General features: G+C 40.0%; 1 protein-coding gene across 1 annotated transcript in view; it reads right to left on the reverse strand.

Annotated features, from left to right (window-relative positions):
- Positions 1-558: 558 nt before the first annotated feature.
- LOC127482632 (vomeronasal type-2 receptor 116-like) overlaps positions 559-16,910 on the reverse strand; it is a 97,922-nt gene continuing 81,570 nt past the window's right edge. Inside the window, exons 3-4 of the mRNA XM_070067569.1 lie at positions 16,528-16,651; positions 559-2,599 (exon numbers count right to left, since the gene is read on the reverse strand). Coding sequence (XP_069923670.1) covers positions 1,686-2,599; positions 16,528-16,651 — 1,038 coding nt within the window. The 3' untranslated portion in view covers positions 559-1,685. The remainder of the gene's footprint in view (positions 2,600-16,527; positions 16,652-16,910) is intronic.

Genomic DNA, 16,910 nt, shown 5'->3' on the forward strand with positions numbered 1-16,910 from the left:
CTTCCTCGATATGAACTTTAAGATTGCTCTTTCTACCTCTGTGAAGAATGCCGTTAGTACTTTGGCAGGTTTTGTACAGAATGTGTAGATTTATTTAGTTACTATAGATATTTTAAAGATACTGATTTCATGAACAAGGAATTATCTTTCTATATTTTTGTGTCCTTGATGATTTCTTTCATCAATGTTTCATAACTTTCATTGTAGAGATCTTGCATTTCTTTGGTTAAATTTATTCCAAAGTATTGGATTGTTTTGTGGATATTATGAATGAGATTTCTTTCTTGATTTCTTTATCGATGAGTTCATTAGGGTGTTAAAGAGCCCATGGGCGTTTTGGTGTTTATTTGTAACCTGCAACTTTACTGAATTAGTTTATCAGTTCTACAGCTTTCTGGTGGAGCATTAGGATTTTCCATGTACAATGTCATGTCATTTGCAAACAGATGGTTTGATCTCCTCCTTTCCAATTTTTTTAAAGATTCATTTATTTATTTATTTATTTTAAAGATGTATTTAATTTATTTGAAAGTTAGAGTTACACAGAGAGAGGAGAGGTGGGGGGTGAGGGGGTCTTCCACTCGATGGTTCACTCCCCAGTTGGCCACAATGGCCAGAGTTGTGCGTATTCGAAGCCAGGAGCCAGGATCTTCTTCTGGGTCTCCCATGTGGGTGCAGGGGCCCAAGGACTTCTGCTTTTCCATTCCATAGCAGAGAGCTGGATAGGAAGTAGAATAGCTGGGACTCAAACAGGTGCCCATATGGGATGCTAGCACTTCAGGCCAGGGTGTTAACCTAGTGAACCACAGCACCGGCCCCAAGATTGATTTATTTATTTTAAAGTCAGAGTCACACAAAGAAAGAAGGAGAGTCAGAAAGAGAAAGATCTTCCACCCGCTGGTTCACTCCCCAAATGGCATCAATGACCAGAGCTACACCAATCTGAAGCCAGGAGCCAGGAGATTTTTCCAGGTCTCCCACATGGGTGCAGGGGCCCAACAACTTAGGCCATCTTCCACTGCTTTCCCAGGCCATAGCAGAGAGCTGGATAGGAAGAGGAGCAGCCAGATCTCAAACCAGTGCCATATGGGAATGCCAGTACTGCAGGGGGTGGCTTTACCTGCTATGCCACAGTGCTGGCCCCCTCCTTTCCAATTTTGATGCCCTTTATTTCTTCCTCCTCCCTAATTGCTCCTGCCAACACTACAAGTTATGTACTGAATAAGAATGTTGAAAGTAGACATGCCTATCGTGTTCAAGATCTGAGGGGAAATGCTTTCAGCTTCTCTCCATTCAGTATGATATTGGCTGCCAGAACATAAGTGACTACTGAGGCATAGACACCTCTCATTCTATACCTCATGCTTCTACACCCCAAATGCCTATACTTAGGCTGTGGCTAGACCCAAAATAGGGAGTCAAACCAGGATTCTCATATGGGTGGACAGAACCAAGTTCCATAATCCATCACCACTTCCTTCCAGGGTCCCCAAGAGTCAAAAGTACAGGCCAGGTGTCAGAGCCAGAAACTGATCCCATGTAATCTGCTAGGCTAAGTGTCCTATCTAGAAGTCATTTTCAAAGGAAAAGTTGATTTTAGTTATTTTATATATGTGGGATGTTATATCAGTTTGGTTTTTGGCACCAAACTCTGAAAATGTGACAACAAAACAAGCAGAAAAATATTAGAATCCCGTAGATCTTGCTCTTTTCTTTAAGCCTTTCAAAGAATTCTTTTCAGGCCTTATAAGAATAATGTAGCACTTGGGGGCAAAAATGCACCCCAGGAGTCCCGCACTGGAGGCCAAGATGGAGAAGACCTCCACGGCCACCATGACCTTCCCCTTGGTGCTGTGGTAGACAGGCAGGAAGGTCACCCAGACACTGCAGAACACCAGCATGCTGAACGTCAGGAACTTGGCTTCATTGAAAGTGTCAGGCAGATTCCTGGCTAGGAAAGCTACAGTGAAGCTCGCTAGGGCCAAGGAACCCAGGTAGCCCAGGACACAGTAGAAGGCAGTGACTGAGCCCTTGTTGCACACCAGGATGATGTGGCCATGCTGAGCATATGCATCTAACTCAATAAATGGAGGAGAGATTCCCAACCAGATGCCACATAGAGCTAGTTGGATCAAGGAACAGATGGGAATGATGAAGTTAGAAGCTCCGGATACAAGCAATCGCCTGATAGTTCTTCCAGGTTTCATAACCTTGAAAGCCAGAATCACAGTGATGGTCTTGGCCAGCACAGCAGAAATAGCCACTGTGAACACAAGACCAAATGTTATTTGTCGGAGGAGGCAGGTGGCTGTGTTGGGATGGCCAATGAAGAGTAAGGAGCACAGGAAGCACAGGAGGAGGGCGATGAGCAGGATGTAGCTGAGAGACCGGTTATTGGCCTTGACGATGGGAGTGTCTCGGTGCTTCACAAAGACCCCCAAAACTGCAGCTGTGGTTACAGAGAAGCACAGAGCCATGCAAACCAGAGCCATCCCCAGGGCATCCTCAAAGGCTAAGAAGGTCATCATCTTGGGGAGGCAGTGACTTCTCTCCATGTTCGGATACTCATGCTCTGCACACTGGATACACTGTTCTGCATCTGTGGAAGAAGAAAGGCTGAGTTTCCATTACTGAAATTCTGAAATTTTTCCTGTTGGGAGAAACGGTCACTTTGAATACCATTTTGAGTATAAAATACTCTGATGTAATATGAGGCCACACCCAGATAACCATGCCATCTTACCAGTTAAAGTGATCAGTTTAACACCAAAATTGATCATAAAGATAGGATTAAACATCAAAGGGAACACATAAATAAGACCATTGTCTGCGAATAATAATTGATAGAATTAAACAGGAGTGAATGATCCAACATTAGAAGTGGGATACACAGCAGCCTCATAGAATGGCAAATGCCATAAACAGCACTCTGGCCTCAGATTCATTCCTTAAGGCATTCCAATCTGAATAAAAAGCCCATGAGAGTTTCTCAGGCATGGAAAGCCAAGACACACTGTGGTAAAAAATGTCCTAAATGAAATATCTCTGTGAGTGAGATCCCAGCAGAAAGAACAGGCCATCAAAGGAGGTATCTTTCTCTGAAGGGAGGCATTTCCATTATGACTACGACCTTGTCTAAATAAGGTCGGAGTTTGTGAACTCAAGAGGCTTCCATAGCCTTGGCTGCTCATGACAAGAGCCTTGGTTGATCACTGACATTATAAATAAGAGTGTCAATTATTAAATCAACAACAGGAGTCACTGTGCACTTACTCCCCACGTAGGATCTCTGTCCTAATGAGTTGTACTATGATAATTAATGGTAAAATTAGTCTTCAAACAGTACTTTATAATTTGTATGCTGTGTGGGTGCAATCTGTTGAAATCTTTAGTTAGTTTATACTAAATTGATCTTCTGCATATAAAGATAATTAACAATGAATCAATGAAGAATGGGATGGAAGAGTAAGAGATGGGGTTGTTTGTGCATGGGGTAGTAGTTATGGGGGGGGGGAACTGCTGTAATCCAAAAGTTGTACTTTCAAAATTTGTATTTATTAAATAAAAGTTTTCTTAAAAATATGAGGCCACACCAGAGCAAGTTTCTACATTCCTGACCCAGGGAGAATTCTCATCTACAAATGGGAACAAACTATTTCAAATGGCATCTTTAGCAAATGATTGGTTAGGGTGGCTCATCCTGTGGCACAGTGATGTCCATTTGCATTCTTCTGAATTCCTCCCCCTGCTGTCTCCAGTCTTTCTCATGCTCAATCCTGCATTATCATGGCTTAGAACATTTGCCTAGGATAATCAGCTTTAGAGCTTTCCTTCTCTTGCAGAGAAATAAAAATGCAAAATGCCTATGAAATCCTTACAACAATCAATATCTAGCATTTCTTCATTGATACTATTTGATATCTGGTAAAAAGTCTTTCCTTGTTTTATATTTTCATAACTCTGGGACAATTTTTGTCAGTTATTCAATGCAAAGGTTGAAATATATTTTATCAAATCAAAAACATTTGGATTTTATGGAGGAGTTTGACTTTATTATAAGTCATTTGGGTATAACTGATATTTTCAACAAAATTTTCAAGGAGAAATTAGGTTTTTGAAACTTTCCAATTTCACCTGAAATAAGGGCTTATTACCCTTCTGCCTCATGGAAGGAATGGAATACTTTGAGCTCTGCACACCACATTGTCCCTCATGAAAAAACTCTTGTGCCATTACACAAGAAAGAAGTCCTAAATAGAGGTCAATGAATGGGTATTTCTCTGCTTCAATGACATTTCAGTTAAATACAGAAAATGGTATTGATTTGGCTACCTTTATCATAAAGGTATTATACAATTTTTGCAGGTGGTACTCATTCAATCATAAAATATTCAGAAACATTTTAAAATAATTCTCCCTGGCAATTTTTATCTGGAGATACTCATTCTTCATATATTCAACAGGTGTGATCTCAGAGACATTCTGAGGGCACACAAGCAAATGCTGCTGCACAATGGGCTTCAAGTGTATGTTCATTCATTTTTCATACTTTTTTATACATTAGTGGGTATTCCCTGAGAGAAAGTGTTGTGGTTTTAATTAGTCATCCTTAGTCTCACATATAATATTAAAGATACGGTATTAAAAGGAATGCACAGAAATAAGACTGGAAGATGGTGGAATAGTGAGGGCGCACACCGATAGTCTGGGAAAAGATAGTTTAATAAAAGTGGAGTTACGGTAGCCTCAGGAAAAGGATCAGGGAAAAACTGCAGAGGGAACTCTTCCAGATCTAGTGGCTGTGACTCTGAGGACCTACAGGGAGAGCAAGGTCGCCCACCGCGTGGAAGCCAAGCCATGGGACCCGCTGGACCCACCGAACCCACCAGAGCTGCAGAGTCTTCCCGCCAGCACAGGAAGGGGAGGTGAGAAAAAAAACCTCTGGGTAACCTGAGACATTGGTGGGGAAAGGCAGAAAGACCCTGCAGAGAACAAGGAATGAAACCCCATTGGGGAAGTTCAGGATGGCTGGAGGAGAGAAAAAAATCAAATAAATAAGGGTAACTGGCACGGACATTTAGCTTCTCTCTCCACTCACCTTACAAAGCCGAGCAAGACAAAGGGCAAGTGCCATTTTATGTAAGTAAAGTGGTGTGTACCATTTTGCATATGCAAAGCGGGTGCCCCTCATTAGCCAAGCAGAAAAACCTGACTCTGGTAAGCAAACAAATAGCTACAGGGGCCACATTTCATACATCAACTACTCTCAATTCCACTCAGCTGTGTGGAATTACTTCCCAACTATGTCAAAAGAGAGAGAAAGAGAGTGAGCAAGAGAACAATCAGGGAAAATCACCTTTGGCACACCCTTAACCCTGTAGAACCAGAGCTCTCTGGTCACACAAATCACAGCCTCTAAGGATCCATCAAAAGCAGACAGTCCTCTTAATCTAGAGTCACAGTATAATGAGAAAAAAACAAAGAATATCTCCAATATCACAAACAAACGCAAAAGCCGAGGTAACAAAAACAAGGAAGACACTATGACACCCCCAAATGAAATAGACACCCCAATTCAAGATTATGAAGATGATGAGATAGAAGAAATGCAAGAAGCGGATCTCAAAAAATTGATAAGAACATTAAGAAGTTCTCAAAAACAAATTCTGGAACTACACAAATCCTTAATGGACAAGATAGAAAATCTCTCTCATGAAAATGAAATATTAAGGAGGAATCAAAATGAAAAGAAAAAACTAGTAGAGCCTAAAAAACAGAATGGGTGAAACAGAAGAGAGATCATCAGACTTAGAAGACAGAGCACAGGAAAATATACAATCAAACCAAAGAAAAGGAGAGGAAAGCAGAAATCTAAAAAATAGTGTTGGGAATATTCAGGATACTATTTTAAAAAAAACCAACATTCAGGTTCTAGGAGTCCCTGAAGGCATGGAGAGGGAGAAAGGATTAGAAGGCCTTTTTAGTGAGATATTAGCAGAAAATTTCCCAGGTTTGGAGAAGGACAGAGACATCCTAGTACAGGAAGCCCACAGAACCCCTAATAAACACGACCAAAAGAGACCCTCACCACGGCACGTTGTAATTAAACTCTCCACAGTGAAACATAAAGAAAAGATCCTAAAATGTGCAAGAGAGAAACGTCAGATTACTCTCAGAGGATCTCCAATCAGACTCACAGCCGACTTCTCATCAGAAACTCTACAAGCTAGGAGGGAATGTCAAGATATAGCCCAGGTACTAAAAGAGAACAACTGCCAGCCCAGAACATTATATCCTGCAAAGCTATCATTTGTGAATGAAGGTGAAATAAAGACTTTTCATAACAAACAGAAATTGAAAGAATTGGTTGCCACTCGTCCAGCCCTGCAAAAGATGCTTAAAGATGTGTTACACACAGAAACAAAGAAACACGGTCATCAATATGAAAGAAGGTAAAGGAAGGAAACCAAGGAAGGAAAGCTCACAGCAAAAGATCACAGGGAATTCAAAGCATATATTAGAACTTATCTTTGGCAAATGGCAGGGCAAAGTTACCACTTATCGTTAGTGACATTGAACGTGAATGGCCTGAACTGTCCAGTTAAAAGACACCGATTGGCTGATTGGGTTAAGGAACAAAACCCATCTATTTGCTGCTTACAAGAAACACATCTTTCCAACAAAGATCCATACAGACTGAAAGTGAAAGGCTGGAAAAAGATATACCATGCCAACAGAAATGAAAAAAGAGCGGGCGTAGCCATCTTAATATCAGACACCATAAACTTTACCACAAAAACCGATAAGAGAGACAAAGAGGGACACTACATAATGATTAAGGGATCAATTCAACAGGAAGATATAATGATTATCAATGTATATGCACCTAACTACAGGGCACCGGTTTATCTAAAAGATTTGTTAACGGACTTAAAGGGAGACTTAGACCCCAATACAATAGTACTGGGGGACTTCAATACTCCACTCTCAGAAATAGACAGATCAGAAGGACAGAAGATCAGCAAGGATACAGTAGATTTAAATGACACTATAGCCCAAATGGATCTAACAGATATATACAGAACTTTCAATCCTACAGCTAAAGATTTTACATTCTTCTCAGCAGTACATGGAACCTTCTCTAGGATTGACCACATACTAGGCCATAAAGCAAGTCTCAGCAAATTCAAAAGAATTAGAATCATACCATGCAGCTTCTCAGACCATAAAGGAATGAAGCTGGAAATTAGCAACTCAGGAATCCCTAGAGCATACGCAAACACATGGAGATTGAACAACATGCTCCTGAATGAACAATGGGTCATAGAAGAAATCAAAAGAGAAATCAAAAACTTTCTGGAAGTAAATGAGGATAACAGCACAACATACCAAAACTTATGGGATGCAGCAAAAGCAGTGTTAAGAGGAAAGTTTATATCAATAGGTGCCTACATCAAGAAATTGGAAAGGCACCAAATAGATGAGCTTTCAATTCACCTCAAGGATCTAGCAAAGCTACAGCAAACCAGACCCAAATCTAGTAGGAGAAGAGAAATAATTAAAATCAGAGAAGAAATCAACAGGATTGAATCAAGAAAAACATTACAAAAGATCAGCCAAACGAGGAGCTGGTTTTTTGAAAAAATAAACAAAATTGACACCCCATTGGCCCAACTAACTAAAAAAAGAAGAGAAAAGACACAAATCAATAAAATCAGTGTTGAAAAAGAAACGTAACAACAGACACCACAGAAATAAAAAGAATCATCAGAAAGTACTTCAAGGACTTGTATGCCAGCAAACAGGGAAACCTATCAGAAATGGATAGATTCCTGGACACATGCAACCTACCTAAATTGAACCAGGAAGACATAGAAAACCTAAACAGACCCATAACTGAGACAGAAATTGAAACAGTAATAAAGGCCCTCCCAACAAAGAAAAGCCCAGGACCAGATGGATTCACTGCTGAATTCTACCAGACATTTAAAGAAGAACTAACTCCAAAACTTCTCAAACTATTCAGAACAATTGAAGAAGAGGGAATCCTCCCAAATTCTTTCTATGAAGCCAGCATCACCTTAATTCCTAAGCCAGAAAAAGATGCAGCACTGAAAGAGAATTACAGACCAATATCCCTGATGAACATAGATGCAAAAATCCTCAATAAAATTCTCGCCAATAGAATGCAACAACACATCAGAAAGATCATCCACCCAGACCAAGTGGGATTTATCCCTGGTATGCAGGGATGGTTTAATGTGCGCAAGACAATCAATGTGATACACCACATTAACAGACTGCAGAAGAAAAACTATATGATTATCTCAATAGATGCCGAGAAAGCATTTGATAAAATACAACACCCGTTCATGATGAAAACTCTAAGCAAACTGGGTATGGAAGGAACATTCCTCAATACAATCAAAGCAATCTATGAAAAACCCACAGCCAACATCCTATTGAATGGGGAAAAGTTGGAAGCATTTCCACTGAGATCTGGGACCAGACATTGATGTCCACTCTCACCACTGCTATTCAATATAGTTCTGGATGTTCTAGCCAGAGCTATTAGGCAAGAAAATGAAATTAAAGGGATACAAATTGGGAAGGAAGAGCTCAAACTATTCCTCTTTGCAGATGACATGATTCTTTATTTAGGGGACCCAAAGAACTCTACTAAGAGACTATTGGAACTCATAGAAGAGTTTGGCAAAGTAGCAGGGTATAAAATCAATGCACAAAAATCAACAGCCTTTGTATACACAGACAATGCCATGGCTGAGGAAGAACTTCTAAGATCAATCCCATTCACAATAGCTACAAAAACAATCAAATACCTTGGAATAAACTTAACCAAGGACGTTAAAGATCTCTACGATGAAAATTACAAAACCTTAAAGAAAGAAATAGAAGAGGATACCAAGAAATGGAAAAATCTTCCATGCTCATGGATTGGAAGAATCAATATCATCAAAATGTCCATTCTCCCAAAAGCAATTTACAGATTCAATGCGATACCAATCAAGATACCGAAGACCTTCTTCTCAGATCTGGAAAAATTGGTGCTGAAATTTATATGGAGGCACAAGAGACCTCGAATAGCTAAAGCAATCTTGTACAACAAAAACAAAGCCGGAGGCATCACAATACCAGATTTCAGGACATACTACAGGGCAGTTGTAATCAAAACAGCATGGTACTGGTACAGAAACAGATGGATAGACCAATGGAACAGAATTGAAACACCAGAAATCAACCCAAACATCTACAGACAACTCATACTTGATCAAGGATCTAAAACTAATTCCTGGAGCAAGGACAGTCTATTCAATAAATGGTGCTGGGAAAACTGGATTTCCACGTGCAGAATCATGAAGCAAGACCCCTACTTTACACCTTGCACAAAAATACACTCAACATGGATTTAAGACCTAAATCCACGACCTGACACCATCAAGTTACTAGAGAACATTGGAGAAACCCTTCAAGATATTGGCATAGGCAAAGAATTTCTGGAAAAGACCCGGGAGGCACAGGCAGTCAAAGCCAAAATTAACTATTGGGATTGCATCAAATTGAGAAGTTTCTGTAAAGCAAAAGAAACAGTCAGGAGAGTGAAGAGACAACCGACAGAATGGGAAAAAATATTTGCAAGCTATGCAACAGATAAAGGGTTAATAACCAGAATCTACAAAGAGATCAAGAAACTCCACAAAAACAAAACCAACAACCCACTTAAGAGATGGGCCAAGGACCTCAACAGACATTTTTCAAAAGAGGAAATCCAAATGGCCAACAGGCACATGAAAAAATGTTCAAGATCACTAGCAATCAGGGAAATGCAAATCAAAACTACAATGAGGTTCCACCTCACCCCGGTTAGAATGGCTCACATTCAGAAATCTACCAACAACAGATGCTGGCGAGGATGTGGGGAAAAAGGGACACTAACCCACTGTTGGTGGGAATGCAAACTGGTCAAGCCACTATGGAAGTCAGTCTGGAGATTCCTCAGAAACCTGAAGATAACCCTACCGTTCGACCCAGCCATCCCACTCCTTGGAATTTACCCAAAGGAAATTAAATTGACAAACAAAAAAGCGGTCTGCAGCCTAATGTTTATTGCAGCTCAATTCACAATAGCTAAGACCTGGAACCAACCTACATGCCCATCAACGGTAGACTGGATAAAGAAATTATGGGATATGTACTCTTTAGAATACTATACCGCAGTAAGAAAGAATGAAATCCAGTCATTTGCAACAAAATGTAGGAATCTGGAACACATCATGCTGAGTGAAATAAGCCAGTCCCAAAGGGACAAATACCATATGTTCTCCCTGATCGGTGACAACTGACTGAACACCAAAAAGCAAACCTCCTGAAGTGAAATGGACACTATGGGAAACGGTGACTTGATCAGCATAGCCCTGACGGTTAATGAACAACTTAATACATTATCCCTCTTAATAGTTTTTTTGTCTGTTCTACTTAATATGACTGGTTTAATTCTGTAATTAATACACAGTTATTCTTAAGTGTTAAAAATTAACAGAAATGTGATCCCTGTTAAACATAAAAGTGGGAATAAGAGAGGGAAGAGATGTATAATTTGGGACATGCTCAAGCTGATTTGCCCCAAATGGTAGAGTTAAAAACATAACAGGGGATTCCAATTCAATCCCATCAAGGTGGCATGTACCAATGCCATCTCACTAGTCCAAGTATTCAATTTCAGTTCACAATTGATCATAATGAAAGGACTAAGAGTCAAAGGGAGCACATAAACAAGTCTAGTACCTGCTAACACTAACCGATGGAATAAATAAAGGGGAGAGTGATCCAACATGGGAAGTGAGATACTCAGCAGACTCATAGAATGGCAGATGTCCTAAATAGCACTCTGGCCTCAGAATCAGCCCTAAAGGCACTCGGATCTGGCTGAAAAGCCCATGAGAGTATTTCAGGCATGGAAAGCCAAGACACTCTGGCAAAAGATCTATGCGAGTGAGATCCCAGTGGAAAGAACAGGTCTTCAAAGAAGGAGGTACCTTTCTCTGAAGGGAGGAGAGAATCTCCACTTTGACTATGACCTTGTCTAAACAAGATAAGAATCGGAGAACTCAGAGGGCTTCCATAGCCTTGGAAACTCATGACTGGAGCATAGGGAGACTACTGATGCCATAGACAGGAGTGTCAATTGGTAAAGTCAACAACAGGAGTCACTGTGCACTTACTCCTCATGTAGGATCTCTGTCCTTAACGTGCTGTGTATTGAGATTTAATGCTATAACGAGTACTCAAACAATATATTTCACTTTGTGTTTCTATGGGGGTGCAAACCGTTGAAATCTTTACTTAATGTATACTAAACTGATCCTGTGTAAAAAAATAAATAAATAAATAAATTCTCAACTCCCAACTTGACTCTCACTGGGATTAAACATGACAATAGGTCTGCTCTGATTTCATCATCATTTAAAAAAAATCATCTATTATTTTTCACTTTATGTTTCTGTGTGGGAGCAAACTGTTGAAATCCTTACTTAATGTATACTAAGCTGATCTTCTGTATATTAAGATAATTGAAAATGAATCTTGATGTGAATGGAAGGGGAGAGGGAGTGGGAAAGGGGAGGGTTGTGGGTGGCAGAGACGTTATGGGGGGGAAGCCATTGTAATCCATAAGTCGTACTTTGGAAATTTATATTCATTAAATAAAAGTTAAAAAAAAAAGAAATGGATAGATTCCTGGACACATGTAACCTACCTAAATGAAACCAGGAAGACATAGAAAACCTAAACAGACCCATAACTGAGACAGAAATTGAAACAGTAATAAAGGCCCTCCCTACAATAAAAGCCCAGGACCAGACGGATTCACTGCTGAATTCTACCAGACATTTAAACAAGAACTAACACCAATTCTTCTCAAACTATTCAGAACCATCAAAAAAGATGGAATCCTCCCAAATTCTTTCTAAGAAGCCAGCATCACCTTAATCCCTAAGCCAAAGAAAGATGCAGCATTGACAGAGAATGACAGACCAATATCCCTGATGAACATAGATGCAAAAATCCTCAATAAAATTCTCGCCAATAGAATGCAACAACACATCAGAAAGATCATCCACCCAGACCAAGTGGGATTTATCCCTGGTATGCAGGGATGGTTCAACATTCGCAAATGAATCAATGTGATACACCACATTGACAGACGGCAGAAGAAAAACCATATGATTATCGTAATAGATGCCGAGAAAGCATTTGATAAAATACAACACCCGTTCATGATGAAAACTCTAAGCAAACTGGGTATGGAAGGAACATTCCTCAATAAAATCAAAGCAATTTATGAAAAACCCACGGCCAACATCATATTGAATGGGGAAAAGTTGGAAGCATTTCCACTGAGATCTGGTACCAGACAGGGATGGCCACTCTCACCAATGCTATTTAATATAGTTCTGGAAGTTATAGCCAGAGCTATTAGGCAATAAGAAGAAATTAAAGGGTTACAAATTGGGAAGAAAGAATCCCTCTTTGCAGATGATATGATTCTTTACTTAGGGAATCCAAAGAACTCTACTAAGAGACTATTGGAACTCATAGAAGAGTTTGGCAAAGTAGCAGGGTATAAAATCAATGCACAAAAATCAACAGCCTTTGTATATACAGGCAATACCATGGCAGAGAAAGAACTTGTAAGATCAATCCCATTCACAATAGCTACAAAAACAATCAAATACCTTGGAATAAACTTAACCAAGGATGTTAAAGATCTCTATGATGAGAATTACAAAATCTTTAAGAAAGAAATTGAAAAGGTTATCAAAAAATGGAAAAATCTTCCATGCTCATGGATTGGAAGAATCAATATCATCAAAATGTCCATTCTCCCAAAAGCAATTTATAGATTCAATGCGATACCAATCATGATACTGGAGACCTTCTTCTCAGATCTGGAAAAATGATGCTGAAATTCATATGGAGGCAAAATAGACCTCGAATAGCTAAAGCTATCTTGTAGAACTAAAACAAAACCGGAGGCATCATAATACCAGATTTCAGGACATACTACAGGGCAGTTGTAATCAAAACAGCATGGTACTGGTACAGAAACAGATGGATAGAGCAAGGGAACAGAATTGAAACACCAGAAATCAACCCAAACATCTACAGCCAACTCATATTTGATCAAGGATCCAAAACCAATCCCTGGAGTAAGGACAGTCTATTCAATAAATGCTGCTAGGAAAACTGGATTTCCACATGCAGAATCATGAAGCAAGACCCCTACTTTTCACCTTACACAAAAATTCCCTCAACATGGAATAAAGACTTAAATCTATGACCCAACACCATCAAATTACTAGAGAGCATTGGAAAAACCCTGCAAGATATAGGTACCGGCAAAGACTTCTTGGAAAACACCCCAGAAGCACAGGCAGTCAAAACCAAAATTCAATTTGGGAATGCATCAAATTGAGAAGTTTCTGTACTGCAAAAGAAACAGTCAGGAAAGTGAAGGGGCAACTGACAGAATGGGAAAATATATTTGCAAACTATGCAACTGATAAAGGGTTGATAACCAGAATCTACAAAGAATCAAGAAACTCCACAACATCAAAACAAACAACCCACTTAAGAGATGGGCCAAGGACCTCAATAGACATTTTTCAAAAGAGGAAGTCCAAATGGCCAACAGGCACATGAAAAAATGTTCAAGGTCATTAGCAATCAGGGAAATGCAAATCAAAATCACATTGAGGTTTCACCTCACCCCGGTTAGAATGGCTCACATTCAGAAATCTACCAACAACAGATGCTGGAGAGCATGTGGGGAAAAAGGGACACTAACCCACTGTTGGTGGGATTGCAAACTGGTTAAGCCACTATGGATGTCAGTCTGGAGATTCCTCAGAAACCTGAATATAACCCTACCATTCAACCCAGCCATCCCACTCCTTGGAATTCACCCAAAGGAAATGAAATTGGCAAACAAACAAGCTGTCTGCTCATTAATGTTTATTGCAGCTCAATTCACAATAGCTAAGACCTGGAACCAACCCAAATGCCCATCAACAGTAGACTGGATAAAGAAATAATGGGACATGTACTCTATAGAATACTATACAGCAGTCAAGAACAATGAAATCCTGTCATTTCTAACAAGATGGAAGAATTTGGAAAACATCCTGCTGAGTGAATTAAGCCAGTCCCAAAGAGACAAATATCATATGTTCTCCCTGATCGGTGACAACTAACTGAGCACCAAAGGGGAAACTTGTTGAAGTGAAATGGACACTATGAGAAACAGTGACCTGATCAGCTCTTGTCCTGACGGTTGATATACAATGTAATACTTTATCCATTTTAGTATTTTTTTGTTCTAGTACTATTGGTTGAACTCTGTAATTAACACACAATTATTCTTGGGTGTTTAAATTTTAATTGAAAAGTGATCCCTGTTTGGAATTTGGAAGGCATTATGCTGAGTAAAATAAGCCAGTCCCAAAGAGACAAATACCATATGTTCTCCCTGATCGGTGACAACTAACTGAGCACCAAAAAGGAAACCTCCTGAAGTGAAACGGACACTATGCGAAACGGTGACCTGATCAGCCCTCAACCTGACTGTTGATGAACAACTTAATATGTTATCCCTCTTAGTATTTTCTTTTGTTCTACTTAATACTTTTGGTTGAATACGGTAATCAATACACAGTTATTTTCAAGTGTTGAAACTTAACTGAAATGTGATCGATGTTAAATATAAGAGTGGGAATAAGAGAGGGAAGAGATGTGCAATTCGGGACATGCTCAAGCTGACTTACCTCAAATGGTAGAGTTACAAACATACCAGGGGATTCCAATTCAACCCCATCAAGGTGGCATGCACCAATGCCATCTCACTAGTCCCGTTGATCAATTTCTGTGCACAATTGATCATAATGATAGGACTAAGAGACAAAGGGAGCACATAAACAAGACTAGTGTCTGCTAATACTAGCTGATAGAATAAAAAAGGGAGAGAATGATCCAACAGGGAAGTGAGATACACAGCAGACCCATAGAATGGCAGATTCCAAAACAGCACTCTGGCCTCAGAATCAGCCTTTAAGGCACTCGGATCTGGCTGTAAAGCCCATGAGGGTATTGCATGCATGGAAAGCCAAAACACTCTGGCAAAAAAAAAAAAAAAAACTAAACGAAAGATCTCCACAAATGAGATCCCAGTGAAAAGAACAGGTCATCAAAGAAGGAGGTACCTTTCTCTGAAGGGAGGAGAGAACTTCCACTTTGACTATGACCTTGTCTAAATAAGATAAGAGTCGGTGAACTCAAAAGGCTTCCATAGCCTTGGAAACTCATGACAAGAGCCTAGGGTGATTACTGCTGCCATAAACAAGAGTGTCAATTTGTTAAGTCAACAACAGGAGTCACTGTGCACTTACTCCTCATGTAGGATCTCTGTCCTTAATGTGCTGTACATTGTGATTTACTGCTATAACTAGTACTCAAACATTATGTTTCACTTTCTGTTTCTATGTGGGTGCAAACTGTTGAAATCTTTACTTAATATATGCTAAGCTGCTCTTCTGTATATAAAGAGAATGGAAAATGAATCTTGATGTGAATGGAAGGGGGGAGGGAGAAGGAAATGGGGTTTCAGATGGGAGGAAGTTATGGGGGGGGAGCCATTGTAATCCATAAGCTGTACTTTGGAAATTCATATTCATTAAATAAAAGTTTAAAAAAAGGAATGCAATAATTATATAATGAAATATGTGCAATAGCTTTGTGCTTATCATGTGTGTATAAAAATGTATTCGTTTCAAGACTTCTAGGCACCAACAGGAAGCCTAGGTTTTTACACATCTTATATGTCTTAGAACATAATGTGTTCGGCCGGCGCCATGGCTCACTAGGCTAATCATCTGCCTTGCAGCGCCGGCACACCAGGTTCTAGTCCCAGTCGGATGCCGGATTCTGTCCCGGTTGCCCCTCTTCCAGGCCAGCTCTCTGCTGTGGCCAAGGAGTGCAGTGGAGGATGGCCCAAGTACTTGGGCCCTGCACCCTATGGGAGACCAGGATAAGTATCTGACTCCTGCCATCGGATCAGCGTGGTGCGCCGGCCGCAGCGCGCCGGCCGTGGCGGCCATTGGAGGGTGAACCAGTGGCAAAGGAAGACCTTTCTCTCTGTCTCTCTCTCTCACTGTCCACTCTGCATGTCAAAAAATTAAAAAAAAAGAATATAGTGAGTTCGACCTGCAAATCAGAGAAGAATGCTGTCTTATCTAGCACTTTCAGATATATTTTAGAAGGAATATCACTAGACAACAGCTTACACATAAAGAAGTAGCAGTAATAATCATGCATGGTTACACTGAATGAATGAGAATAAGCTGGCATTGAGAACCGTGGTGCAGTATGAAGTCACTGCAAATCTCTTTGGTTTCTTTTTTATTGAGAAATAATTAGGACAGTAAAGCTGTCAATCTGAAATTCTGTATTTTCTACCTGTCTGATTGGAAACATCTCTCTCTGGACAAAAAACACAAGTATAGCAACAGACAGGTCTTCCTTCCTGTGACATTTTCCGAAATCCTGGACCACAGCTCTGGCTACACACAGATTGAGGAGTCTGAAGGAAAAAGAAAAGCATTGATCATGGTTTTCCACGTTATCAGCCATTATAATGGGTGTCAATACTTCCCTCCTTACAGCATAACACTGACCTTCAACTGAAGGCCATGACTATGACATTTAATGCAGGTTTCTATGATCATCATTCACACCTCATCGTTTCTTTATCAAGTATTACAAAAATACCTGCTCAATTTTATTTCATATAGTATCAGTTAGATCCCTTGGGCAATGTCATGCATATCAAGTCACTTTAT

Source organism: Oryctolagus cuniculus (assembly GCF_964237555.1).
Source record: "Oryctolagus cuniculus chromosome 16 unlocalized genomic scaffold, mOryCun1.1 SUPER_16_unloc_1, whole genome shotgun sequence".
NCBI lineage: Eukaryota > Metazoa > Chordata > Mammalia > Lagomorpha > Leporidae > Oryctolagus > Oryctolagus cuniculus.